Below are 27,125 nucleotides of genomic sequence, written 5' to 3' on the forward strand. Positions count from 1 at the left end.
TTTTTAAATTTTTTTTTTAAATTTTATTGAATCACCATGAGATAGTTACAAGCTTTTATGTTTGGGTTACAATCTCACAATGATCTAGCACCCATCCCTCGACCAGTGCACAATCCCCACCACCAATATCCCGGGTATACCCCCCCTTTCCCACCCTCCCCATGCCTCTATTGCAGACAATATTCTCCATACTCACTCTCTACTTTTGGGCATTATGGCTTGCAACACAGACACTGAGAGGTCATCATGTTTGATCCAATATCTACTTTTGGCATGCATCTCCCATCCCAAATGGTTCCTCCAGCCATCATTTTCTTAGTGATCCCTTCTCTCTTCCATCTGCCTTCTCCCCTCCGCTCATGAAGCAGTCTTCTAGCTATAGGGCAATCCCCCTGCCCTTTGTATCTACTGTCTTTGGGTGTCAGCCTCATGTGATGTTAAAATGAGATGTTCTTATTCAGGCAGACATGTTGTAAAAAAACGAAAGGCAGACCACGGTGTCCCTCCAGTTGGAGGGATTTATCCCTCCAATCAGTTTTGTCAGTATGACTACTTTTTCAAGAGATTAATGGAAAATATAATGTTACAGGGACCTCAACCTGTTCTCTAAGTGAATGTCAACAGTTGTCACATGCCAAGGAATAGGAGCTAAAGCTGTGTGTGTCATAAATGGTCATAATTAATTTATATCTAGAGGGTAATATGTTTGACCCTTTAGACTAGAGTTGAGTTTTTAAAGTCATTGTTAGGGTCTGGAGCAATAGCACAGCAGGTAGGGTGTTTGCCTTGTACGCGGCCAACCCGGGTTCGATTCCCAGCATCTCATACTCCTTGAGTACCTCCAGGAGTAATTCCTGAGTGCAGAGCCAGTAGTAACCTCTGTGCAATGCCGGGTGTGACCCAAAAAGCAAAAAAAAAAGTCAATGTTAAACATAACTCAAAATAAAACTAATTAAAAACTGCACTTTAGTAGAAAAATAAGTAAAAAAGATGCTTTTTTTTTTGCTTTTTGGGTCACACCCAGCGATGCACAGGGGTTACTCCTGGTTCCACACTCAGTAATTACTCCTGGCGGTGCTCAGGGGACCGTATGGGATGCTGGGATTCGAACCCGGGTCGGCCGCGTGCAAGGCAAATGCCCTACCCGCTGTGCTATCGCTCCAGCCCCAAGATGCTTTCCTTTTTTAAAAATTTTATTGAATCACAGTGAGACAGTTACAAGCTTTCATATTTGGGTTACAATCACACAATGATCAAACACCCATCCCTCCACCAGTGCACATTCCTCACCACCAGTATCCCCGGTATACCCCCCATTCCCCACCCTCCCCCTGCTTCCATGGCAAAAAATATTCCTCATACTCTCTCTCTACTTTTGGGCATCCTGGCTCGCAACACAGACACTGAGAGGCCATCATGTATAGTCCATTATCTACTTTCGGCACACATCTCCCATCCAGACTCATTCCTCCAGCCATCATTTCCTTAGTGATCCCTTCTCTATTCCATCTGCCTTCTCCCCTCTGCTCACGAAGCAGGCTTCCAGCTATGGGGCAGTCCTCCTGGCCCTTGTATCTACTGTCTTTGGGTGTCAGCCTCTGGTGATGTTATTCTATACTCCAAAAATGAGTGCAGTCCTTCTATGTCTGTCCCTCTCTGATTCATTTCACTTAGCATGATACTCTCCATGTCTATCCATTTATAAAAAGATGCTTTCCTTTACTTGAAAAAAGCTCCTTTGACTCAGTGATATTGCACTCTAATTTATTTCACTTTTGCCACTTTTACAAATAGTTTTCTGCAGTCGAATTTGATTTATCTAATATTAAAAACACAAAAACTGAACTCACTGAATTTTTCAGAAGGACATTTTCTGAAGTTATCTATTATAGTCTCATTTTCAGTGAAGGCACAATGGAGCTAGAGATGTGTTTATAGCTAGCTCTTCCTGCTTTGCTTTTACAAAAAAGATTACCTTACAACTTATTTTCACAAGCCGAAAGAATCAAAGAGGATTTCTATTTGTAATACAAAAGTTGAAAACCAACGTTGGGTTTGCAGTAGCTGTTCTAGAAGCAACCTGAGCAATGCAAGGCCATGCTGAGCAACTTCCCCAAGAATCAATCACACACTTATTATAATGCTCCTTTTATCCCAGGTTACGGTGATTTTTGTTTCAGTATATCGGTAGGGAGGATGTGCCAACCTCGGGGGCTACTCCCAGCTCTGTGTGGGGGGACCATATCTGCATATCTGAATCTGGCAGGAATTGAGCCATGCAAGGTATCTGCCTTGACCTCTGTACTATCTCTCCTGTCATTGTTTCTATTTATTACTTAATATGATTTAGTAGGTTGTTTGGGGAGTCTAGGAGTGCTTGAAAATGTTTCCATGTAAGTTAATGGTTATTTATTGCTTCTTTGTTTTACAGCACTTCAGACTGGGTCAGATAGTGGGAGAAATTGGCATCTTAGTTTTCCCTCCCGAAACTCATATTTTACTAATTAAAAGGCACCAATTCAACTATCAATCACCATAACACTAATGACTACAGAAAATTTTCACGCTTCATATAAGTAGCATGTTGTCATTAAAGAATACGGCATCTGTACAAGTTTACTACTTTCCCATTAACTCTTATCAGCTGCTTAAACTCACTTAGGGAGCATAATTCATGGATTTTAAAAATTAATGTAACAAAATTCATTTTACTTCGTTTTTCTTTATTTTTGTCTGTTTTTATGTTGGAGTTAGGAATCCAAATATGAGGTCATATTTCAGTTTGCTTTAAGGATAAGAGACATTTATGTATCCTATTGATTTATTTTAAAACACAAAATCTCTGTTTATCATTTTATCTTCTTTAAACTAACCTCACTTCTAGTTATATTGTTTGTGGACAACCTTAGTTTAGTTTATTAAATGCCAGGGACAATTTCATCATCACCAAACATTTAAAAATTTATTTATTTTGTTTGTTTACATGGGGGAGGGCACACTTGGTAATGCTCAGGGCTTACTTCTTGCTCTGCACTCAGCAATTAATCCTGGTAGTGCTCGGGGGACCGTATGGGATACTGAGGATTGATTACACATGGGCCACATGCAAGGCAAGCACCGTACCTACTGTTCTATCACTCCAGCCCCCTCATCATCAAATATAAATTGCTCACAGAATGTTAATGGAACAGAGATCCCATATATGCTGTTAGGTTCATGATAGGATTGTTTGAAAACATGTAGTTTGACAAAGGACTAGTGGTGAATTCATTAGCTTTGTGCTCACATCTTTGGAACATGTCTTAGATAAATTCAATATGTTTATCCAACAATTCAGACCAGTCATAATAAATTATTATATTTAAAAGAAAAATAATTTGGGTCAAAAACTCAATTTTCACGTCTGTAGGACAAAAATGAAAATGAATTGAACTAATTTTCAGATGCTTTTTTTCCAAATAGCCACTTAGCCTTACAAAGCCACTTTATTTAAAATATGTGAGAAATTTGGAATTTGAAATTTTCTTTGGAGATCTCTTCTTCCAAATGCTTAAGTTTTCAAATGGTAACTAACCTTGTTACTGTTTTAACAAATTAGTACAAAAGCTTCTGTAAAGTTTGATGAATATAAATGTTCACTGTCACTGTCATCCCATTGCTCATCGATTTATTCGAGCGGGCACCAGTACTGTCTCCATCGTGAGACTTCTTGTTACTGTTTTTGGCATATCGAATATGCCATGGGTAGCTTGCCAGGCTCTGCCGTGCGGGTGAGATACTCTCGGTAGCTTGCCAGGTTCTCCGAGATGGGCGGAGGAAGAATATAAATGTTACTATTACAAAATGTAGACTTAGTTCACTTTTCAAAACCATTTTCCATGAATCAAGAAAGTCTCTATTGGGGTCTTAGTGATAAAATAGTGGGTTGGGTGCTTGCCTTGCACACAGCTCACCCCAATTCTATCCTTGGCATCCTATATGGTCCCCAAGCCCCACCGGTTGAGATCTCTCAGTTCAGAGCCAGAAGTAAGTTCTAAGCACCTCTGGATGTGACCCATAAACCGAACCAAACTAAGCTATATAGATTTTATTGAATGAAACTTACTTAAAAAATGTTAGGTGGGAATGTTTGTCCAAGAGAGCAAGATGTATGTTCAAGGGAGAACCCAGACAAAGAGAAAGCCCAGTTCTCAAAATCTTTTAATGGCAATCCATGTGAAAAAAATAAAACTTCCTGCTTGAACTTGCTCATTTGGTTTTTGAATTACTTTTGTAATTGAGCAGTATTGTGAAGTAATAATAATTTAGAGTGTATCGTTTTGTTCTCAATGGGATCTGAAACATGACTTTGTACTTGAAAATTCAGCAAGAGTCATGGTTTGGAGTGATAGTACAGCAGGTAGGGCACTTGCATTGCATGCATCCAACCCACGTTCAGTCTCCAACACCACATAGGGAATCCTGAGCACAGAGCCCGGAGTAAACACTGAGTACCAGTGATGGTGGCCCAAGTGCAAAAAAAGGTGGGGAGGGAATTCACCTGTCATTTCGATGTTCCTTAAAATATCTCTATCTGTAAGAATCATGTCTAGCTAAAGAGGGACTGGTTTTTATCTTGGTGCCTCTAGTTTCAAAATGTAAATGAACCTCTGTCCTTTATATCATCTCTGGGTGGAGGGAGATATAACTGGCCATAGAGGCACGTATTTATTGTATTTTTATTGTATTCTTTACAACGAACCCTGCTAGATATATCATTTAAATCTGCGCCTTTCTCATCTTTTATTATTGTAAACTATTTCTCTCAATCTTTTTTTTTACTTAGAGACAAGAAATTTAATTTTGCCAAGTGAAAACCGTATGGTTTACACTTAGTGCTGAATTAAGAATTGGGGGAGTTTTCAAATACCTTATGTATAATTTCCCAAGTTTTTGTGTAGCTAAAACTCACTTCAGATCCTTCTGTCGTGGAAAACCCAAGGCAATTGGCATGGTTTCAAGGGACAAAACTCACAGTGGTAGAGTCAGGGCAGTTAAAGAAGGGTTGAAATTACTATTTCACAAGTTGCCCGGTCAAAGCTTTTAAACAAAGGAGAAACCTACAGACGCCCATTTTTGGAGGGGTTTGGAGGAGTGGTTTTGAGCTAACACCTGGTGGTGCTCAGGATTACTCCTGGCCTGGAGCTTAGGGAACTCTAGGGGTACTAGGGATTGAACTAGGGTCAGCCACACACAAGGCAAGTGTCTTACTCTTGTGCTCCCTTTCCAGCTCTATGGCAGTCATGTTTCCAGATAAGGTTTACAGTTTTAGTAAGGCATGTTAGGAAAATTGTGGGATCTTTCTTTGTAACAATCATGGGGGGAAAAGCATCTCCATCTTGTTAGGTTTGTAGTGATCAAGTATTGGAAAAAGTCATTTCAACAGAAGATCCAAGTTCGTTGAACTTCTAGAACTTGAATCATATGTGTGTATGTGTGTATATATGTATATATGCACACACACATATATATGTATATATAATGTAGGAGAGAAATATTTGAAAGGAAACTAATTACCTCTGAAATGCCATAGGGGTTGAATTAGATTAGTATTTTTCAAAAGGATGTTTTAATGAGATGTGTTAAAAGGTGTTTTAGTGGGAGTAGACGGCATGATTTCTGTGATTTAGCAATGTTGGGAATTGCCACATTAACAGAAGTCAGAATGTTTCCTTACCTAGGACATAGGGGAGAATTTTTCTCAAGCTGTCATGCATTGTGACTCTCCAAGAGAGGACATTGTGCAAACACTTCACCAGGAAGCTGGATCGTGACTCCTGAGAACAGTGGTCTGCACTGCGCGCACTGGCAAATACTAACCTAAATAATCTCTAAGTGCCTTTCCACCTTTACTCGTGCCTGTTGCTCTGACATGTTGCCGGTAAACATATCCATTGCTTCAGTATAGGACAATTTTGATCATTCTAGCCTCAATTCTGAATCGGGTCATTCAAAGGAGGAAGTCTGAATTCTGAATTAATTAAAATTAATTCAGACCGTTCCTAGTAACAGACTCCCAGATGTTTACAACAGTCACCTCGACGATATACACATTCTGTAAGTGCTATTACTGATTACCATTTATCCTGGATATATAATTTTGTTCATCTGAATTAACTGTGCCTCTTTATATGAGTAACCAAAGGTGGGCTGGAGAGAAAAAGGCGATTCACACTACTTGGAGCATGTTTTCAATTTATAGCTGTATAGATTTTATATGTGAGTATAGAGACATAATGCTGCAGCGGTAATTTTCCTGAATTTTAAAAGATAGCACTTGCCTGAATTTGAGATGTTTTCTTCAGGCAGGACTGAAGAAAAAAAAAGTTAACCACCCTCCTCTCTACTAGCCTCCCCCACGCAGATCAAAACCTTACAGACCCAAAAGCCTCATCCTCATGTAATAATTCCTGTTAGGAAACGTATATATATTTAGAGTCAATAGTTAAGTGGTTTGGATCTCTCACCGTGCCCCTCTCCGTCCTAACCTAACGGAGGAGCTCCGGCAAGCATTAAAGTCATGTGATTGTATTGTTGCACCACTTGTGGGTGGGAAAGTGCAGTGAGTGGCTGGCAGCGTAGTGATCTGTGTGAAGCTTTTGGTGGGAGGAGCCAAGAGATAGAAAAATGCTTCCTCAAACAGTCAACTTTCATAAATCCCTTGCAGCTGGTCAGGTAAGCTGGGGCTGAGAGTGCTGTCTGCTTTGCTTGACGGTCTTCTGGAGCAGGGGAAGATTTCCATGCAGGGGACTGTTTAAAACCTGAAGGTGAACAATTTCAAATGGGGTTTTGAGATTGTGACTTTAGCTCAGTTTTCCCTTGGGTGGGATAGAAGGATGGGAAAAGGGTTGCCAGAGAAAAATGTTGTATGAGGCATAATTACACTCAAAATGTACTCCTTCTTTATCTGAAATTCAAATTTGACCACGAGTCCTCTATTTTCGATTGGTAAATCTGGCAACCCTAGATACAGGATTCTGGGCAGAAATCCTACTTGGGAAGAAAAGGCAAAAGTAGATGGTGATGTCTTTGTCTTGGTTCTAAGTCACTGTGGTGGATGACTCGATGTGGTGTCAGGAAAAGAAAGGTGAGGGAACTCCTGCTTTTTTTTAGCATGAAATTTTATGGTCCAAGGGCTAAATACTCTTTCATGTTGTTTCTTTAACCAAGTCTCTGAAATAAGTAGCTTTTGAAAGAGTGATGGCTATATGATTTTATCTCTGGTTAATTTCTTGGAGCTTGGAGTAAGAAATGGAGTAAACACTGTTAGTTTTTATGTTTGTTTTACATTATATTTTTATGACATTTGATGCTGGCAGCCATCAATAACTTTATAGACTGCTTCCCTGAATACTTTGCCTCAGAAACACTTGCTGATTTTTGATCACTTGGGATCACTGTGCTTCAGTTGTCTTTGGGTTTTAATTTGATTGTCAGTTGTTTTGTAAACAGAGGTGAGACATTCTTAAGTAGCTTATTATAGAGAAATAATAAGAGATGCACAAGTTGATATATTTTAAAAAAACAGTTGAATTTGTATCTGATTAGATTGGGGGCCTAGAAGGGGGTGGATGGGGCAGATTTGGGGTTTGGGGGAGATTTGGTTTCACTGGGCTTGCTTTCTGTTTGAACACTAACTATGATTTTAGTGTTTGTGCTTCAAAAATGCCAGAGACAATATCCGCTTCTACTTAACTTAAAAAAATGTTTAATATGAAGCTTGCTTAATGTAGTTTTTGTTAAAGTCTATCGGGGACATTTTTCAAAATCAAGAAGTGTAATAGAGATCCAGGAGCAGGTCCCACAATGATTGTTCTAAAGGTTTGTATTCCACCTTTGTCTAAGTAGCTTCAGGGGATTTGAATTGCAACTTGTTCAGGAAAATTCTAGTAGGGGTGGAGCACTTAGAGAAATCAGTTGCTTCTAAGCTGACCCTGTAAATGCGTGTGAAGGCTCAGGGGCTGATTAGCTATGAATCTGTGGCAGGTTCCTTTTTCCAGCTCTGTTGGTCCTAAATCTTGGGAGGTGTTTTGTGACCTCAAACCTCTGCAATTAGAACAGAACTTGTTTCTGTGTTCTTACTGGAGTCCTCACACATCAGTTCAGTTACACCGAATTACTGAATTTTTCGGCTATGCTAATGACACCCACCCCTAGCTTTATATTCCTAGCAAAACAAGAAAAAGTATAAATTAGCTATTTTTAAAAATACTTAAGTCAAATAATTGTTCATTTGCAATATCCAGCCAGGAACAGTCTCTGTTATGTGTGGCCATTGTTCTCTTTGGAGGGAAAAAAGAAAGAATTTAGGAAAGGAAATAGCAAGAAAAGCAACAATGCTTCCAAGGCAGATTTAGTGTTAAGCCCTATAAAATTAGTCTCACAAAGTTGATTCACTCATTCAGCCAAGTTTTATGGAGTGGCTATTATTTACCAGCCGCAGAAACATCCCCAGTGATTCTAAGATGGGGAAGATAGAGGCCTGACTTTAGATAAGCTCAAAGTCTAATAAGAAGAGAGGCATGTAAACAATTTATCCATGTGCACAGTGATAAGTACTCAGATAAAACTGAGTACAAGGTACAGTTAGAGGCACCAAAGAGGGAGACATAAACGGGGGTGTGGGTAGGGGGTGGGGAGAGAGGTTCTTGGAAATCTGTACAGGAGTCCTTTGAACTGAAAATCCATATTGGCTAGTGGAGTCTGGAAAAGTTGGCTTTTGGCTTTCCTAAGCTATTTGTGAATTGGGACAAAACACTTCACTTCCTTCCTCTTCCTTTTCTCACAAAATGTTCCTTAGCCACTGCTTTACCTTCACTTGGCTGATACTTCGAGATACAAGTTGAGATATAAGGCACCTTTATGGACTATTTACAGAAGTGTGATTGTTGAGATGCCCCCCCCACACACACTTTGTGGGGAGGTTATATTTGGCAACATTCTTAAGGCACATAAGCAATAAAATTCTTCTGCTCTTCTCCTACCTTCCTCCTTCTTTGAACTTAAATGTTTCCTTTGCACCCAACTGACTTGGTCTGCATATGTGTATATGGGGTATCAAAAAAGCAGAATTCAACAGGGTAAGGAAGGGGGGACGCAATGCTGACTGACTGCCGTTGATATACTGCTTGTCTGCTTCTCTCTCCGGGGTCTGTGTACAGCTGCATGCATTTTGTCTTCCCTGTGTTCAGGAAAGGTTTATGAAAGACATTTCTATTAAAATAATTTCTTGCCTGCACCCTAAATTTAAATGAAAAGTTCTATTTAAGATTAGAAGGCTGCTATTAGTGCATATCTATTAATGTTCATAGATGGGTACACTCAGTGGAAGAGAACATGATGCTGATTATATCCATTTTTATAAAGACGGGCGTCTAAGAGGAAAAAGTGGGGGATTGCCATTAGTCTCCTGATTGCTGCCTAATAGTTTATATTGATGCTGCTTCACTTAGAGCTCTTCAGAGTAGTTCCAATCTTCACTAGGTCCTTGGCAGTTGTAGGAACCAGACAACCCAGTATGAGTGATTCATATTTCAGAACACACAGCGACTTCCTCCGCGAAGCCGCTGTCTATGCGCGTAAGTATGCTTCTGTGAGTTTGCGTTATCCATAGAATTTTTCACTTAACACGCAGTTATTAAAATGTGATAAGATACTGTTGTTCATAGATCAAATCATATGCCCAGGGCTTTATTTAACATTTAACTTTTAACTCTTGATTGTCTAGCAGAGCAGTGAGAAGTGTTTGGAAATGTAATCCAGTTATCATTGTAATTGAGAGAAATTCTTTTTCATAATTCCAAGTGTATTTGAGAATCAAGTCATTCTGAAAACAGTTATTTCTCTTAAGATACTGTGACTGACAAAGAGTGATTTTCAGCTTCATAGGGGCCTTTTCTTATTATGATTGATGATAGAGCTTTCTCTTATGAACATGAAGTACATTTGCAGGTTTTTCTACCACCAAGTGCACAGAAGTCTTGGATCTGACAGTCTTGCTCTCATAACTCACAAGACTTAGGTGGGATTTGAATTTCTACAATGTTACTTTTCTCTCTCTCAGTCAAAAGGCTTTGTACTCGTTTGTGAAAAGCCTTGAAGGTAAGGAAAAGGAAATAGATTGAATTCTGAAGGTTTTGTAAATGCTCTGCAACTTTTTTTTATTTGTCATCAACTATTTGATGCAGATGTAGTTTAGAAATGTCTTTGGCCGTTTTCAAACCCTGCTGCTCGTTGGGTGCATTTTCAAAGAGAGTAAATAGGGAAGGGGTTTTGGAAGATTCTTAGGTGTAGTAGCACTTATTTCAGCAGAGAATCACTTTCCTGTTGTGTCACTTTGCTGTTTTCTTAACTCAGTACCATAGTGAAAGAGCAGATGAGAATGATTTGTTTTTAAGGCAATGGAAAGGAATAGCTTTGAGAAAAGCATAAATTGAGTTTGCACTCTATTCTTTTCAGTGTTTCTTTAATTGTGTGTGTGCATATGTAGGAGACAGAAGGAGTGGGGAGAGAGAGAAGGAGGGAGAAAGAGAGAGAGACTTGTCTTGACTAGTCTTAGCGGTTTTTTAAAGGCTATAACCTGCTCTGCGAGTGGATGGTGACTGTCATGGGAATACGGTGTAGAATTGTTATGACATGGTCTTTGCTCTGAGCACATGATAGCTCTGTACCAGTGGGTCTAGAAGGAGGACTTGGGACACTATTAGTGTGGCTTGGGAAACACGAAGGATCGTTTTTCTCATACCAAGATAGTTTCTGGGCTGTTCGAGACCCATTATAATAGGGTATCATTCAGAGGGCTTAGCTGGCTTAACGAGAAAGAATTTACTCTGAAGCCATCGGTTTTCCAAAGGATCAAACAATAGATGATTACATATTGTGCGGGGGCAATCCGTCCCCTGCTTCCACTCCGTCCCATCCACATATATGTCACTAAAGCCTTAGTCCTCTCCAAGGACTACAAACAGATGTTAGCAAATGTAAAGCAACAAAGTTTGTATATGCCCTCTCCAATTATTTTGGCCAGTAATTGAGTTTGGCTTCTTGAAGAACGAATGCGCTATGCAGAAGGGACTTATTATCACGACGTATTGTACGTGTAAATAAATCCTGATTTCCAAAGTAATTTTGAAAGAAAGATGAGGTGCACGGTTGGTTTTCTTTTTGAAACATTGTATTCGACAGTTAATAATGATACTAACTTATTTGGTCTTATCTTTGTTTAGATAGAAAAATGCACGTTTAAAAAAAATGTCTCTTAGAAGCTTTTTTTTAACATAGCAGCAGTTTCTAGTATAATAATATTGCTATACCTTTGCATTGTTACAGAATTAAAACATAGATCCTGTCATTCAAAATACTTTATAAATCAAGTAAAACCTCATAACTAAGAGGAACATGCTTTTTATGTTGTTTTTGGTTTGGAGGCCACACACCACGGTACTCAGGGCATTCCTGACTCTGCACTCGGGGAACACTTCTGCAGGGCTCGGGGAAGCATATACGGTGCCACGGATCAAACATGGGCTAGCCGTGTGCAAGACAAATGCCCTAACCACTGTATGTTTTTTAAAAGCTCATGCTGCCTTGTATTCCATGCTTTAGCTTTATAGCCTAACTTGATGTAATATTTCAAGTTTAATTCTTTGCTTTTTCTAGTTGCATTAGGTTTTTGCTTTAGAAAACTGTCATTAGTTTCCCAAGGAAAAAAGCTTAAGAAAAGCATATCTAAAGGACAGGGATGTAAAATTAAAAAGACAGGTAGCAATTCTTTATCTGTGATTGGCAGAAAATATGCCAACCATACCAAATTCAATGGCTTCTTTTCACCTTTCTAGTTGCTGTCAACTTAAATGATAAACCTCTAAATAATAGCAAACAATAGAAGTCCTAATATTACTCAAAATCTTAATTTTGCTTTCAAAAACATATGTTGTTTGAAATTAGGAATAATGTGAAAGTTGATTCAATTACATGCTTAGATTGGATGAGGGTTACAAATTGTGTTCTATGTAAATGCCTATGACTCTGCTGTTTTTCTGGAAAAGTTATCGAGGTTACTCTCCAATCCTGCTCTGCAGGCACCTATTTGCCCCAACCCCTGCTGCTATGCAACTGCCCCCCAAATATGGGGACTAATGCTATACTGTCCTGAGGGTGAGTAAGACGAGGAAAAGTAGTCTAAGGAGAAAGGTTAGGATTAAGTTGTTTTGACCCGGTTAGAGTGCAGGATTTCCAAATACTGCTTCAGTTGAAGATGGTTGTTGATAAAAAGAACTAAAATTCAGAGGAGAGGTCAGAGGTAGCAATAAGAGCTTTAAGATCTGAGCAACTGCAGCGCTAGATAAAACTTTGCAAGAACTTCATTTTGCCAGGAAAAAAGGAAACTTGACAGGATTTAGAATGGAATCTTTTATGTTAGTTAGACTAAGGAGGGGGAAGAGAAACCCCTCATGTACAAAAGCATACTTAACAATGGGCACTACTGAGTGTCACTGTTTTGAGCCAGATAACACAGCTGCGTGCGACTCTAGGATCAAAAAATCCTGTGATGATCTGGAGCAGGTTGTATTAGGTGTAAAAGGAAACTTAGAGTTCTCATAGGCATTGAAATTATACAAATATTCTTAGACTAATTTTAGGAATTCAGAGGGACTTGGGTTAACAGCATTCTCAATTGTTATTATGTTACATTCTTCCTTTTCCGGAATGATTAGATGAATATAAATATAAATAGTACCTTGAAGCAGGTACTATTTGATTTTGCAAATCATTTTATTTGATTGCATATGCATTGTTCAATGGGAGAAACAAACAAACAAACGACGGACTCCAACAGAAAACAGTTGCTGCTCCTTGAATTTATCACACTGAGTTTTGGGTCACACTCAGCTTCTTGATGGTGAGATAAAGTAAGAGCTACTTCATCCTGTTGATACAATATTTAGAAAAGCAGTTGAAATGCATCTGGTTTTGCATAATCTGTAGCTGTGCATAGTTTTGAACAACATACCTTGATACTCAGGGACGTTACAGGAATGTTTTACCAACAAGCTAAGTAAAAATGGAGAAGTGATTGCGATTTAGGAATCACTAATAAAGAAAATTCATAGCTGGTGTTGAAATGAAAACACTTGATGAACCAACTCAAGTCTCCTGGGAATTTGAGTAGCTTAGCAGTTTGCACTCTTGGGTTAACAATAACAACAACAAAAAAGAGAAGACTTTTTTTTTTCTCCACGCCCTTTCTCCATATGCTGCTGCAACTGTGGGAAAAAGAATCGCTTGCGGTCATGCTTGTCTTAAGGGGATTATAGCGTATCTAGTAATCCAAATGAGAATACTCATTAGCAGGTTTTTAGTGTACATGAATTAAAGAAACACCACCACAACAGGTCACATTTGACAGCGTGATAAATTCTTATTCAGTGACATCTTTTTGCTGCCACGTAATCCCACAGTCAGCAACTGTATCAGCATTTAAGCGACTGTAAAGGCATGTTTGGTTCCACAAGACGTATCTTGTCTGCATGTACTTAAACTATCAATAAAACATTAAAATAGCCGAGATGCCAAAATTACTTTGGTCTGTTATTCAAGGGTTTTTTGGAAATTGCCTCTGGAAGCTAAGGAACACATAGCTGCCAGGTATGAAGATTTATTCTTAAACTAAAACGATGTCAGATGACTTAGGATGTCTCTCATAATTTATTCTAGAAAAAGAAGTCTAGAAGCAAAATTGTCCAGAATAATGAAATCTAAAACCTACAATATATTTATACATAATACTTTCCAAAGTATTTTATGTAAATTCTATGTAATTATGTAATCCCTCAGTTTTCTTCCTTTCCATCAAATACAAGTCCTGAGTCTTACTTAACATGCTCAGATTTACATCTCATCCTGAGAAATTTTTATCGAAATATGCAATTTCATAATACCATAAATTCTTAATATTTGTTTTAAAAATTATATAGTACATGTCGAATAGAACATAACAAAGATGTCTTAAGGAAAAGTGAGTTCTGGAGTCAAATCCACTGAATTTTCATTTGGTTTTGTTACCTTATAGCTCCATGGAGCTTCTCTAAGTCTGTTTCCTCATTTAGAAGATGATTCTAAGGAATATTAATCTCCAACAGTCGGTAGGGATACCTGATAAATTAACTCATTAAATTAACTTCTAGTTACATCCTTGGCATACTCAGAGAGTTTGATAGAAATCCTTGATTTTCATAGCCATACCAGATTTTTGGAAACTTGAGCAAACCTTTTTGTCTAATTCTTCCTTTTAGGGTCGGTGTACTAGAGAGAACTGCAAGTACCTCCACCCTCCTCCACATTTAAAAACTCAGCTGGAAATTAATGGACGCAACAATCTGATTCAACAAAAGACTGCCGCAGCCATGTTCACCCAGCAGATGCAGCTTCTGCTCCAGAATGCTCAGATGTCATCATTTGTAAGTCCCAGCTGTGTCCTTCAAAAATTGCATGTCTTTCAAAAGATATGATAGGATAATCTACACTGGAATAACCTTGCAGGATTTTCAGGAAATGAGTTACAGAAGAATTTAGGATGCAAGCTAATATGCTAATTGATATCACAAAGCTGTTCGGCAAGTGAGGGCATGTTGGGTTTAAAACCTGGGTTTGCATTTAAGCATGAACTCAGTTAAGCAAAGATGTTAAGGAAAGAACTTTAAGCACAGATCCACTTAACACAAGGAAGAGGTTTCATTACCACTACATGTAAACCTTTGAATTCTCAGATATTAATTTAAACCATTTATTTTTGTTCTTTGATGGTAGTTTTGCTGGAATTTTTTTCCTGTTTTTTCCTTTTAGGACCACACCCAGAAGTGCTCAAGGGCTAGTCCTGGATTTTTGCTCAGGGATCACTTCTGGGCAGTGTTCAGGGGTCCCTCTGTGGTGCCAGGGATTGAAATGGGTTTAGTTGTCTGCAATGGAAACAGAGACTTACCCCCTGTACCATCTCTCTGGCCTCTTCTCTGTTATTTTTAAATCGTCTTATTATTTTGAAACAATTTTTGGTAAAAATAAAGCTTATAAAAGTTTTATAGATAGTTCCTGTGTTATCCTACATTTCCATCATTGTTAACATCCTCTTAATCTCATGGTAAATTTTGAAAATTATTCGAACATTACGATTAAATAACTTAGTGGTTTCATTCCAGCTATCATTCTTCATTAGTATACTCTTTAGGTCCAGTGTTCAGTCCAGAATTGTAGGGTGCAGTTATTTAACCCTGTTTCCTCTTTCTTCTCTGGTCTATGCCCATTTCCCAGTCTTTCCTATTTCCCTTGACAATGATAGTCTTGAGGAATACTCACCAGGTGTTGAAAATGCTCTGTTAACTTTGTTACCCATTTTCATCAATGTGTAATAAACACAGAAAATTGACGTTAGTGACTCAAGTATTAAGATAATATGAAAACATGATAGTATGTCAGTTTGCTCCCAGCAAAATCTTTTTCATTATAATGTCGTTTTTAGTTTTTTTCTTTTTGATACAGCAAAACATATATGAAGTCACTGAAGTTTTGTGTCATAATATTTTTGTTCCAGAATGTCTAGACCAATTTAAGCGAAAAAAATCAGACTATATGTCCCATATTATTAATTAAAATATTTGTCTTGGCACTCTATGATGATTATGTTGGTAGAACAGTTCCAAGAAATGGCACCTTCAGAGCTACTGTTTTACCTTCAGGTGTAATTTACATGGTTGAATTCTTCAAGTTCTTTTCTTTGCTTCATTTTTACATACTAAAATTCCTTCATACTTCTACAGGGGTAAGGATGAGAAAGTCTCTCAGATATTGAGGATTAATATTAAAAGAGCAACAGAAAAAAATGTGCTTGGTGAGTTCAGAAAATGTGACTAGAAGATGAGGAAAAAGCAAGGGAGCTTTTTACACACTGTTGTACTCAATCTTTTCATGGAATATCCCAGTTTCAGAGGGGGCAAGGAATAGGATAAGTTTTAATCACACACCTTAGCCAAGCATTTCCTACAGAGGTAGAGCATGTATATTTTTATCTATCAAGGTATAGCATCAGGGCACCAATCAAATAACCTGTTTCAGGGAATCAGAGAGCAAAGTCTGGGGTAATGTACGGATAAAGAGCTATCATTCATCTTCTATTCAGTCTCTAATAGAGTCTCTCCATTCCCAATACCAACCCCCAGAATGTATCCTGATATTACCACAGAAATAATATGATCATGAAGACTCACACTGATGAAAACAGGAAGTGACTTTTAGAGGTTCATTGAGTTTTCTGATCTCTCTTGCTTTCCAACTGAATTCTCTGTGCTTCTCTAGAATTGAATATGTTTCCCTTTTTTTCTGCCAATGACAGTAATTTGAGTTTTTAAACTGGATAATATGATGTGATTCACAGGAGTAAAATTTATTTTCTAGCATATTACAAGATATAAGACTTAGAGGACCCCAGGGATCAATTGGAAATTGCTTTCCTACCTTGTAGATTATTTAACAATAGCTGTTTTGATGGGATAAATTGATAAAAGATTGATCTCTGCAGTTATTATGAGCATAAAACCAATTCTGAAATGGTTTATAGGATCCTCTTTTGTGGTCTAGGAAGCTACTTTGTAAGTATGTTGAAATTGAGCATGTATAAACAATTTTAAATTTTACCATTCTGATTAAGAAGAAATGTTCTTTTGATTCCTGATGTTATAACAGAAGTAACATTATTTTATTTCATTTCTCTGGTAACTACTCTCAGGAACAACTTTCTACCCCTTTAGCACCTCCAGCCCTCATCTTCATAATCTGTAGTTCTTACCTCTAAAATACTCAAGTATTTGTTTAAATTTCTAATCCTGTCATTTATATAGTTGCATATTAATACCCATTTGATATTACTGGCTTGAACTTCAGTCTTTGCATAGAGCATATTGGGGTCTGTTTCTAGGATACCAGAAGAGCACATCTGCTTTTGGAAAATTGAACATAGTTTGCTTATTATAAGCCCCCATAAAAAGGGAACGCTAGCCTAATGGCATGATAGCTGGAAAGATTCTGTTCATTGTGATTGAACAATGAATAAAAAAAAACTGTACCTAGTCAATTTGGATGGAATGCTTGGTGTAGCAGGCAGATATGTTCACTGTATTTAATAGGTTTCAATTAACATTTGCTAGCATAAAATTCCATCTCTGAAAGCTTTTGTTAGCTTTATTGAGGAAGTTTAGCAAATGAGACTAAGGGTGTGACTCCTTAGTCAATGCAGTTTAAGAGCGATAGTTTATGATGTTTACAGAAAAAAGAAATTCATGAGCTACAGAACTCCCCTTGACATAATCAGGAGACAAAGCATGTGTACTGTTGAAAAATTTTAGGAAGCAGTCACATTGGATTTATTCTTATAATGCAATGTTTTACAATTTCAATTTTAATAGCTAGAAATTTTCATTATGGGGAGGAAGGATTCTCACTGCTGGGTGTATTATTTTTGTGCAAAGTGAGTATATTATTTTGACATTTTTCACAATTTAGAATTATTCCTATCTGGTAAATAGTATTAGTTTCTCTCTTTCAATATGGTGGTTCTTTACATATATGTGAAGTTGACCTAGTTAAATGTGTTTGTCTGATGATTTACTTATGGGTTGATTTACTTACTTATGGGTTGATTTGTCTGATGATTTACTTACAAAATGTTATTGGCTTATCACATCTGGATTAGCCGTTGAAATGTACCATATCCTTTGGTCTATTATATGTTTTCATAGTTTTCATTCATCTGGCCAAATTGTGGTGTTGTAAACCATAAATATTACACATAAGGATTCTACTACAGGCTTTTCCTTTATCTCTGTTAGAATCATCTGATTGTAGATCATTCTCAGCTTTTTACATCATCTTTATTATTCTTTTTACCTAATGCATTTATATAAACTAACGTATGTATTTCCCTGGCACTAATGTAATAAAAAATAAGGTGACATAACACTTGAGATCCAAAAGGGGATATTCTAGTAGATAGGATAAAAGGAGATATTCTAATTAATAAATTGTATTTTTTTGAATATCATTGTTTTTAGATTCCGAGGTTTTAACATATTATTTTTTTAATTAAGTATGACTATAAGGTATTGTATAGCTCTGTAAGACTTATCCGCTACTACAATTTAGAATGAATATACATAAAATTGCAGAATATTTATTTACTTCTTCACTGTCACTGTCACTGTTATCCCTTTGCTCATCAATTTGCTCAAGTGGGCACCAGTAACATCTCCATTGTGAGACATGTTAACTGTTTTTGGCATATTGAATATATGCCCTGGGTAGCTTGCCAGGCTCTGCTGTGCGGGCTTAATTTTGGAAAATCTTAAGTTAAAATATGTTGGCGATAAAGACAAAAGGAAGCCATCTTTCCTTTACCAAAAATTTTATGCATTTGGCATATTCACCCCAGAGCTATAGTTTTTCTAGTTCTCCTTAACTTTGAGTGAGGTATTTATGCTATCCCAAATTTTCATAGCTTTTATTTTTAAAAGATCCTGATAAAAGTGGGCAATACTGTCCATAGATTTAATGGAAACGGGAACTATGTCTGTATCATAGACTGCTAGTATCCTGGTCAGTATAGAAATGACAGAGTATTTTAATAAAGATACTGCAGTCAGTTTGGATTTTTCCTGGAATAATAAATGATGACATTTAGCTTTCTCATCTCAATGTGATGACATTTAATGTTTTGTAAAGTGACTTTTGCAAGGCGGTTCAAGTCAGTAGATGACAGGCATTATGTAATTGTAAGGTTAATATGCTCTTAATATAATTATGACTGTCATTATCACATAGAGTTCCACATTGACTGAGGTTAACCAAATCACTTCAGAGGAGTATGTGAAGAGTGAATGCCTGGCTTGCTATGAGCCCAAAATGTTATCTGGATTTTACTATATTTTCTAAAAAGTGAAATAAGATTTTATTATTTGATATAGCAACTGCAATCTAACATTGCTTATGTTTTCAACACATTGTTCCCAGAAGGATGTTGTGCCATGAGGTTCAAGGAGATTTGTGGCCCTCATTTACAGGAGGCCATGGGTCAAGATCTTGGGAGGAGCTGTACCAAAATGTGTCTAACATTGGTAACATTTGGCTGATAACATTTATGAAGAAATTTTTGTGTCCTTTGTTATTATGAAGTTCCCCCTTTCCATGCAACTTCAGGTCTTACAGGTTTTGTTCTTCATGGGACTAGTCAGTCTAAAGTAGTTTCTCAGTTACTTTCCAGAAGCTGTACACGGAAACAAAATTAAGTTATACCAGAAACAGTTTAGATGTTTTGCTCCAAATTTGTTACTATAAAATGTGAAATCTTCCTTCTTCAAAAGTCGAATGAAATGAAAATGAGACATTTGGAAGCCAGAGGACATTTGGGGAGTTATTTTACAGTGCCCAGCTTCCTTGAGAGTAATGCATTTTAACATTCTCGCTTTATCCTCTCATTAAATCCCATGGGATAAATTAAACATAATCTCCATTCAGCCCATTTTGTGTGCTTCTCCTCTGAGACTGGTTAGTTCAGTAGGTTAGACCTGCTGCTAATGAGACCATGTGGACCTGTTTACTTTTCTGTTCTTGGTCACAGTTTAAGTGACAGATACCTCAAAATCACTTGCTTTTGATGATGAATTGCAGGCCGGAAGTTTAGATGGCTCTATGAAATGTTTTTCCCTAATGGAGGTAAAACAAAGCAAACGACCACATAAATAAACAAGTCCAGTGGGTGACAATGAAAAAACACCCTCTTACTTAAATCAAGAGTTCAGTCATTTGTCAGCTAAGAGAACTGTAGGAGACCTAGTATAAAATCACCGTGGCTCCCCCATACCTGATATTAATCTCAAAGTGCCCCATCAAGCCATATTTCTTTTATTTTATACCTCCCCCACCTACATTTTGTTTTTTTTGGGGGGGACGCATCTATTGATGCTTAGGAATTACTCCTGGCTCTGTGCTCAGGATCACTCCTGGTAGTGCTCAGTAGACCGTATGTGGTGCTGGGTATCAAACCCTAGTCAGTCATGTGTGAGGCAAGTGCCTTACCAGCTGTGCTGTCTCAGTCTCCCTCACCCCTTTTTCATCTAGTTTTATTATCTCTTAAACCATTCTGTTAATACCAGCCATATTCACAATTCACGACTCCCTTAGAACCACACATTTTGGAATTAAAAGTAGTAATTTGGGCTGCAATATAGCTAAAGCATTCTGCTATAATTCTTACCGCTACCTTCTATGTTAATAGAAGTGATTAATCCACTGAAATTTAAACATTTTACCCACACACACGTATATATATATGAGGCTGAATAAATTCATCAGAGTTAAGACTGATGAATTTATTCAACCTCTGCCATGACATTTGAGTGTCTCTTTTGGACTGTGATTTTGTTTGTTTGTTTTTTGAGTTTTGGTCCACATGGCAGCACTTAAGGGTTACTCCTGGCTCCGCACTCAGGAATCACTTTTTTTCCTTTCTTTCTTTTTTTCTTTTTGGGTCACACCCGGCGATGCATAGGGGTTACTCCTGGTTCATGCATTCAGGAATTCCTCCTGTGGTGCTGGGGGACCATATGGGATGCTGGGAATAGAACCCGGGTCAGCCGTGTGCAAGACAAACACCCTACTCGCTGTACTATCGCTCTAGCCCCCTCAGGAATCACTCTTAATGGGCTTGGGGGACCTTATGGGACCATGCTGTGGTTCGGTTGTGTAGCAAGGCAAGTGCCCTTCGGCTCTACTATTGATCCACCCCCTGTACTGTTATTTTTTTTTTTTTTTTGCTTTTTGGGTCACGCCTGGTGATGCACAGGGGTTACTTCTGTCTTTGCACTCAGGAATTACTCCTGGCGGTGCTCAGGGGACCATATGGGATGCCGGGAATTGAACCCGGGTCGGCCATGTGCAAGGAAAATGCCCTACCCACTGTGCTATTGCTTCAGCCCCTCCCTCACTGCCTTCTCTTCACAGTGCTTTCTCTTATACCTATGTTTAGTATTGTCAGAAAAGCTGACTTAGGTGAAGGCAACTATTCACTCTTATCCCTTGATTAACTAATTTTTTTAGTTTTGCTTTTTGGGTCACACCTGGCGATGCACAGGGGTTATTCCTGGCTCTGCACTCAGGAATTACTCCTGGCGGTGTTCAGGGGACCATATGGAATAATGGGAACCGAACTCAGACCTGCCGCGTGCAAGGCAAATGCCCTAGCCAAGGTGCTATTGCTCCAGTCCCTTGATTAATTTTTTTGTGGGCCATTATTATTTATTCATTAACTAGTACAATTCATCCATAAACACCATTATTAGCTTGCATCTGATTGCAAAGTTGACTCTCAGTTACTGAGGACCAGTTAACTAGGTTATGTGAATCTCCTACAGTGTGCCTTTCGGGGTTTCTTGGCCGGGGTTGGGGGGTTGGGGGGTTGGGGGATGGTGCTTGGGGCCACAACTGGCATGCTCAGGGAACTAGTCCTGGCTCTGCTCAGTAGTGACCCCTGGTGGTACTTGGAGCACATATATGGAGCTGGAAATTAGAACCTGGGTCAGTACAAGCAAGGCTAGTGCTTTAACCCTGGTACCATCTCTTTGTCTCAACAGTCTTTTGGTCATTTCAGTTACTCACTGAATTTAGACTGCGGAGATGGACAGAAAAAACTTGTGAAGCCAAGTTTATTCAGTTGTTCTCCATATGAACAGTTAGTAAAGCCTAATGGAAACTAAAATGGTACATTTACAGTGTGCTTTGGACAAAAATATATATGCACGGTGATGGTGTACAGTTTAGTGCATCAAACTGATGCTGTAATATATAAATAGTAAATTAGTGATAAAATGTAGGTATTATTAATGTCAGTTATAGTTAAAAGTACTATTTTTCTGATATTAAAATCAAATCAACAAATTATCAAGTCAAAAAATATCAACAATCTTAGAAAATATTTTGTCTTCAACCTCTAGATAAGAACTAAAAGAAAATGTAGGCTTCAATTATTATGTTTATTTGAGGCTATAATTAGTATAAGTGATCTAAAATATTTTGCATTCTCCCAACAATACTTGTAGTTGACTAGATATTATTATTGCTATAACTAGATTTAGGAAGACATACTGGTTGATTTACCATGAGATATACTTTTAATTTTCTTTATACTAATTTTAGGAGTAACTTATTATAAATAATAAGTCTTTGTCAATATTTCTAAAATGTATGTATAACTCAGACTTTTATTGAGACAGTTTATAGTTGAATTGTATTATTTTTCAAAGTTGTTTTGGAATTCTTTTACCAATAGATTGTGTCTCCGAAAATCATACTCTTACAAAATTCTAATTACTTGTTCTTCATTTTTAGACACTTAATCATTATTCTAAAAACAGTTTAGGATCCTCAGTTTAGTAATTGTTGAAAATAACATATTAGTGAACGTATTCATGTTGGTTTCTAAAGTCAAACTTTTTCTACTTGTGACATCTTGCGACAATATTAGATTCAGATCAGTAGACTTTACATGTAATTGACACTTTACTACCGAAATTGGTGGAGTACTTTTTTTAAACCTATAAAATTTGGTTTTGTGACATTTTTGCAAGTGACTGAATGGTAATGTTTTAGACTTTGAAGGACAACAAGCACACTGTTGAGAACATAGGGGATTGACTGAAGAAGTAGTACAAGGGGTTAGGTGCTTAGGTGCACATGGTTGACCCCAGTTTGATCCTTGTCACTGCACATAGTCTCCAAGCACAGAGCTGAAAGTAAACCCTAAGCACCTCTGGGTATGCACCATATCCCCTTACTCCACCCACATACAAAGAGAATATAAGGCAGGTAATTTTATAGCACAAGAGAAAACAGATATCCAAAACTGCTTGAAATACAACTCTACTGGTAAGTAGAGCAGAATTTGTTTATGGACACTAGTATGTGGATTTCATACATTTCTCATATGTTATGAAATAGTTTTCATATTTTCACTTTACCCTCACCATTTGAAATATGTAAAAAACATTCTTCACATTCTGATCCTACAAAAACAGGGGTGGGGGTCAGATTTTAGCTCCAAGATTTTAGCTCAAAAAAAAAAACGTTGGCCAAATTTTAGTTCTGATTCTTACTAGAGAATACAGGTTCTGAAATGGCAAGTAGTTCAGTTCATGACCGTACACCGGGATGAGTTTCTGAGATCACTCGCTGTATTTTTGTGCCTACAGGAGTTTTTCCACGGAAAGTGTCTATAGCATTCATCTGATTCTCAGTGACATCAGGATTAAAAAGATGAGGCATTTTATTCATTTTAGGGAGGTATTTTCCTAAAGTCCTTGATAATTTCTAGGTATTCTGTAAGTTACTGGGAACTCATGAGAATTTTTGCTCTAGTTGCTAATTACTGTTATATACTGACACTGAGGGTAAAGAAGTTGAGGTGATCCTTTATTTGTAAAATCAGTTATCTCTATCATTTTGGGTTTTTTTTTGGGGGGGGTGGTTTTCACGCCCAGCAGTTCTCAGGGTTTAATCCTAGCTCTATGCTCAGGGATCTCTCTTGGCGGGCCTGGTGAATCAAATGTATGCAATACTAGGAATTCAATATAAATTGGATCTGCAGGGCAAGCACACTACCTGTGGTACAAATCATTCCATTCAAGTTGTCTCTTTTTAAATAGATTTTTAATATTTGGAGAAAGAATAGTTCTAGAAATAAAAGCTTCTCCATGTTTTCAAGTATTTTCAGCATTGCAGAGGGAGTTATTAAGAATGAATAGCTGAAACATAGTTAAGTGTCACTGTCACTGTATCACTGTCATCCCATTGTTCGTTGATTTACTCGAGCAGGCACCAGTAACATCTCTATTACACTCAGCCCTGAGGTTTTAGCAGCCTCTCCTTACTCATCTTTCCCAATGACTGGAGGCTGTTTTAGGATCAGGGGAATGAGACCTATTGTTACTGTTTTTGGCATTTCGAATATGCCATGGGTAGCTTGCAAAGCTCTGCCATGCAGGCGGGATACTCTTAGTAGTTTGCCGGGTTCTCCGAGAGGTATGTATATATATTTTACTGTATTTGGGATATGAGTACACCATGGGGAGCTTGCAAGGCTCTCCCATGCGGGCAATAGACTATTAGATTTGTCAGGTTCTCCAAGAGGGAGAACAAGGCTATTAGATGTCACGTGGCCGCTTTGAGCTTGGTCTTAACAGCCTCTGGATGTTGGCCATTGGTGGCCGTTTCACGGAACTGGGGGCAGTTTGTGGGTATGGCTGCCAAGCTACTGAAAAATGAGGGGTCTGGGTGGAGAAGGCCCAGTCCCAATCCGAGCAGGCTTGGAGATCTCAGCCCTGGGTCCCACACACCTGGGTTCCTTTGCTGGTCTCTTCATGCGTAAGGCTCATTCAAACATCTGGAGAGTGACCTTGAGCATGGCTGTGGGTTCTGGAGGTCTTCAACTGTCAAGGCTCTGCTTGGGGCAGGGAGGGAAAGGCAATCCATCCCCTCTGAGGGGCCCCAGTGAAGACAGCCAGGCACGGGGGGGCGGGGGCGGGCAAGAGACTGTGTTGCTCTCTTCTGGGAGCTTGGTCTTATAGCCTCTGGATGTTGTGTCATTCCCGGCAATAAAGAGAAATCAGGTTCAATCTGTGAAAATATGTTTCTTTTTAAATAAAGATTATCTTTGGGCCAAAGCAACAGTAAAACAGGTATAGTGTTTGCCTTACACGTGGCCAGCCTGGGTTCAATCCCCAGCACCACACCCAGAGCCCAGTCAGGAGTGATTTCTGACCAGAGAGCCAGTAGTAAGCCTTGTGGCCTAAAAACAAACAAAAATAATAATATAGATTGCCTCACAGATCAGTTCATATCATGGGCTCCAGTATAGGTAGAGGGAGGATTAAAATTGTTTACTAAAACTGAACATGGGTTCTTGTGTGCTACTTGACTTAACAGGTGACTGTTAGTGAAAGTTAAACCTTGAGTTTTCAAATTTCATGGAACAGAGCAGTTGCCCTGGGGCTGAGGTGGTGAGAAAAAAAGAAGTGTCCATTTGAAAAAAGGAACTGAAAAAAAATCTACAAATCTTATCTCCACTTGTATGTTCATTGCTGCACTGTTTACAGTAGCCAAAATCTGGAAAAAACCCAAGTGCCCAAGAACAGATGACTGGTTAAAGAAACTTTGGTTCATCTACACAAGGGAATACTATGCAGGTGTTAGAAAAGATGAAGTCATGAAATTTGCATATAAGTGTATCAGCATGGAAAGTATCATGTTAAGTGAAATGAGTCAGAATGAAAGGAACAAACATAGAAAGATTGCACTCATCTGTGGAATATAAAGTAACAGAATAGGAGACTAACATCCAAGAATAGTAGAAATAAGGACCGGGAGGTTTGCCCCATGACTTGGAAGCCAGCCTCACATGCTGGGGGCAAAGACAGCTCAGAAAAAGAAGGGAACACCAAGTAAAGGTGTTTGGAGAACCCGCTCGAGTTGGGAAATGTGTGCAAATGTAAACTATAGGTGGAACACAATGGCCACTCATTGCCTCTATTGCAAACCACAACACCCAAAAGGAGAGAGAGAACAAAAGGGAATGCCCTGCCACAGAGGTGGGGTGGGGAAGATTGGAGGTGGGTGGGTGGGAAGGATACTGGGATCATTGTTGGTGGAGAATGAGCACTGGTGGAGGGGTGAGTACTCGATCATTGTATGACTCAAACGCCAACACGAAAGTTTGTAAGTCTGTAACTCTACCTCACGGTGATTCACTATTAAAAATAAATAAACAAACAAATAAATAAATAAACAAACAATCTTCAAGTTAATATGGCTTAGGCTTTCTTAAGCCTTCTTGTGTCAAAAAGGAAGACTCTGCTTACTTCTAACCCTCTTTCCCCCCCCTCTTTTGAACACAACAGACTACTTTTCCAGTGGCTCCATCACTTGCAGTGAATCCTGCCGTGGCTTTCGGTACTTATGTGCCTCATCCTGGGATGGGCCTGGTTCCTGCTGAACTCCTACCGAATACACCTGTTCTGTTCCCTGGCAATGCGCCTATCCCTGTGGCAGGAGCAGCTGGCATAAAACCAATGCGTTCGGACAAACTGGAGGTAGTTATGTAGAAATGTAGAAATGTTTAGTAAATTTACTTTAAGAAATTGAGCAAAATGACTTAAGGCTTTAGTGATAAAATTATGGAAATAAGTGCAAGGTAGATATTAATTTCATGTGCAAAAAGATCATTAATAAATGCTACATGTGCGAGGACTTGATAAATAAAAGAATATTTGCATTTGAAACTCAAACCCAGAGCAGCCTCCTCAGAGCCATATACTGTCCTAGCTTTTTTAGCTTAAGGATTATATAACCTTGAGAAAATGTTAATGATGTTGCTACAGCAGTGATAACCTGCCATGAGGTGCATTGTTTCTGTTGTAGAGAAAGTTGAAGAAACTCTTGGCACTCTCAGATACTGACTATGCAGCTCCTTTGCTGAAACACAGGCAATTGTGAGAGCACTCCTTTTATCCACGCTCCAGCTTTGCAGACTGGGGTTACTCTGTTAATGAATCTATGCTTGCTCAAATAATCACACTGAAAAAACGGAGATGAATTATTTCCTAAGACTAGAGAATGTAAATGAATCACATGATGCTGTAACCTTTCTTCAATTTTAAGATGTGCTTCATAATAATATCTCTTGGTGCCTAAGAAAAGAAACATCTAAAAGAAATTTCAGCAATTTTTTTTATTTACGGAAGCTCTCTAGACTTCCCTTAAGTGCCGCTCTTTATAAATGGAAATAAACAAATAGAACATTTCTTATAAAATCAGGTTCTATTGGCAGCTCCTTAAATGTGTAGTAATATACTGTAATGTAATTATGAAACTCAGTTATGGTCCATCAACTGGCTGTGGATGGCTACATTGCTATGTGATAATGACTCATCTTGGACCATCATAAAATAAACGATTCTTACAAACTTAATTAATTATGCTTTAGGTTGTGTATTAAG

General features: G+C 38.3%; 1 protein-coding gene across 2 annotated transcripts in view; it reads left to right on the top strand.

The window, feature by feature from the left end:
- Window positions 1–27,125, top strand: part of MBNL3 (muscleblind like splicing regulator 3) — a 66,614-nt gene that overhangs the window by 25,439 nt on the left and 14,050 nt on the right. For both annotated transcript variants that reach the window (XM_055121642.1, XM_055121641.1), the window contains exons 2-3: window positions 14,334–14,498; window positions 26,028–26,219. In XM_055121642.1, coding sequence (XP_054977617.1) covers window positions 14,334–14,498; window positions 26,028–26,219 — 357 coding nt within the window. The remainder of the gene's footprint in view (window positions 1–14,333; window positions 14,499–26,027; window positions 26,220–27,125) is intronic.

The sequence above is a fragment of the Sorex araneus genome, chromosome X (genome assembly GCF_027595985.1).
Source record: "Sorex araneus isolate mSorAra2 chromosome X, mSorAra2.pri, whole genome shotgun sequence".
Lineage (NCBI taxonomy): Eukaryota > Metazoa > Chordata > Mammalia > Eulipotyphla > Soricidae > Sorex > Sorex araneus.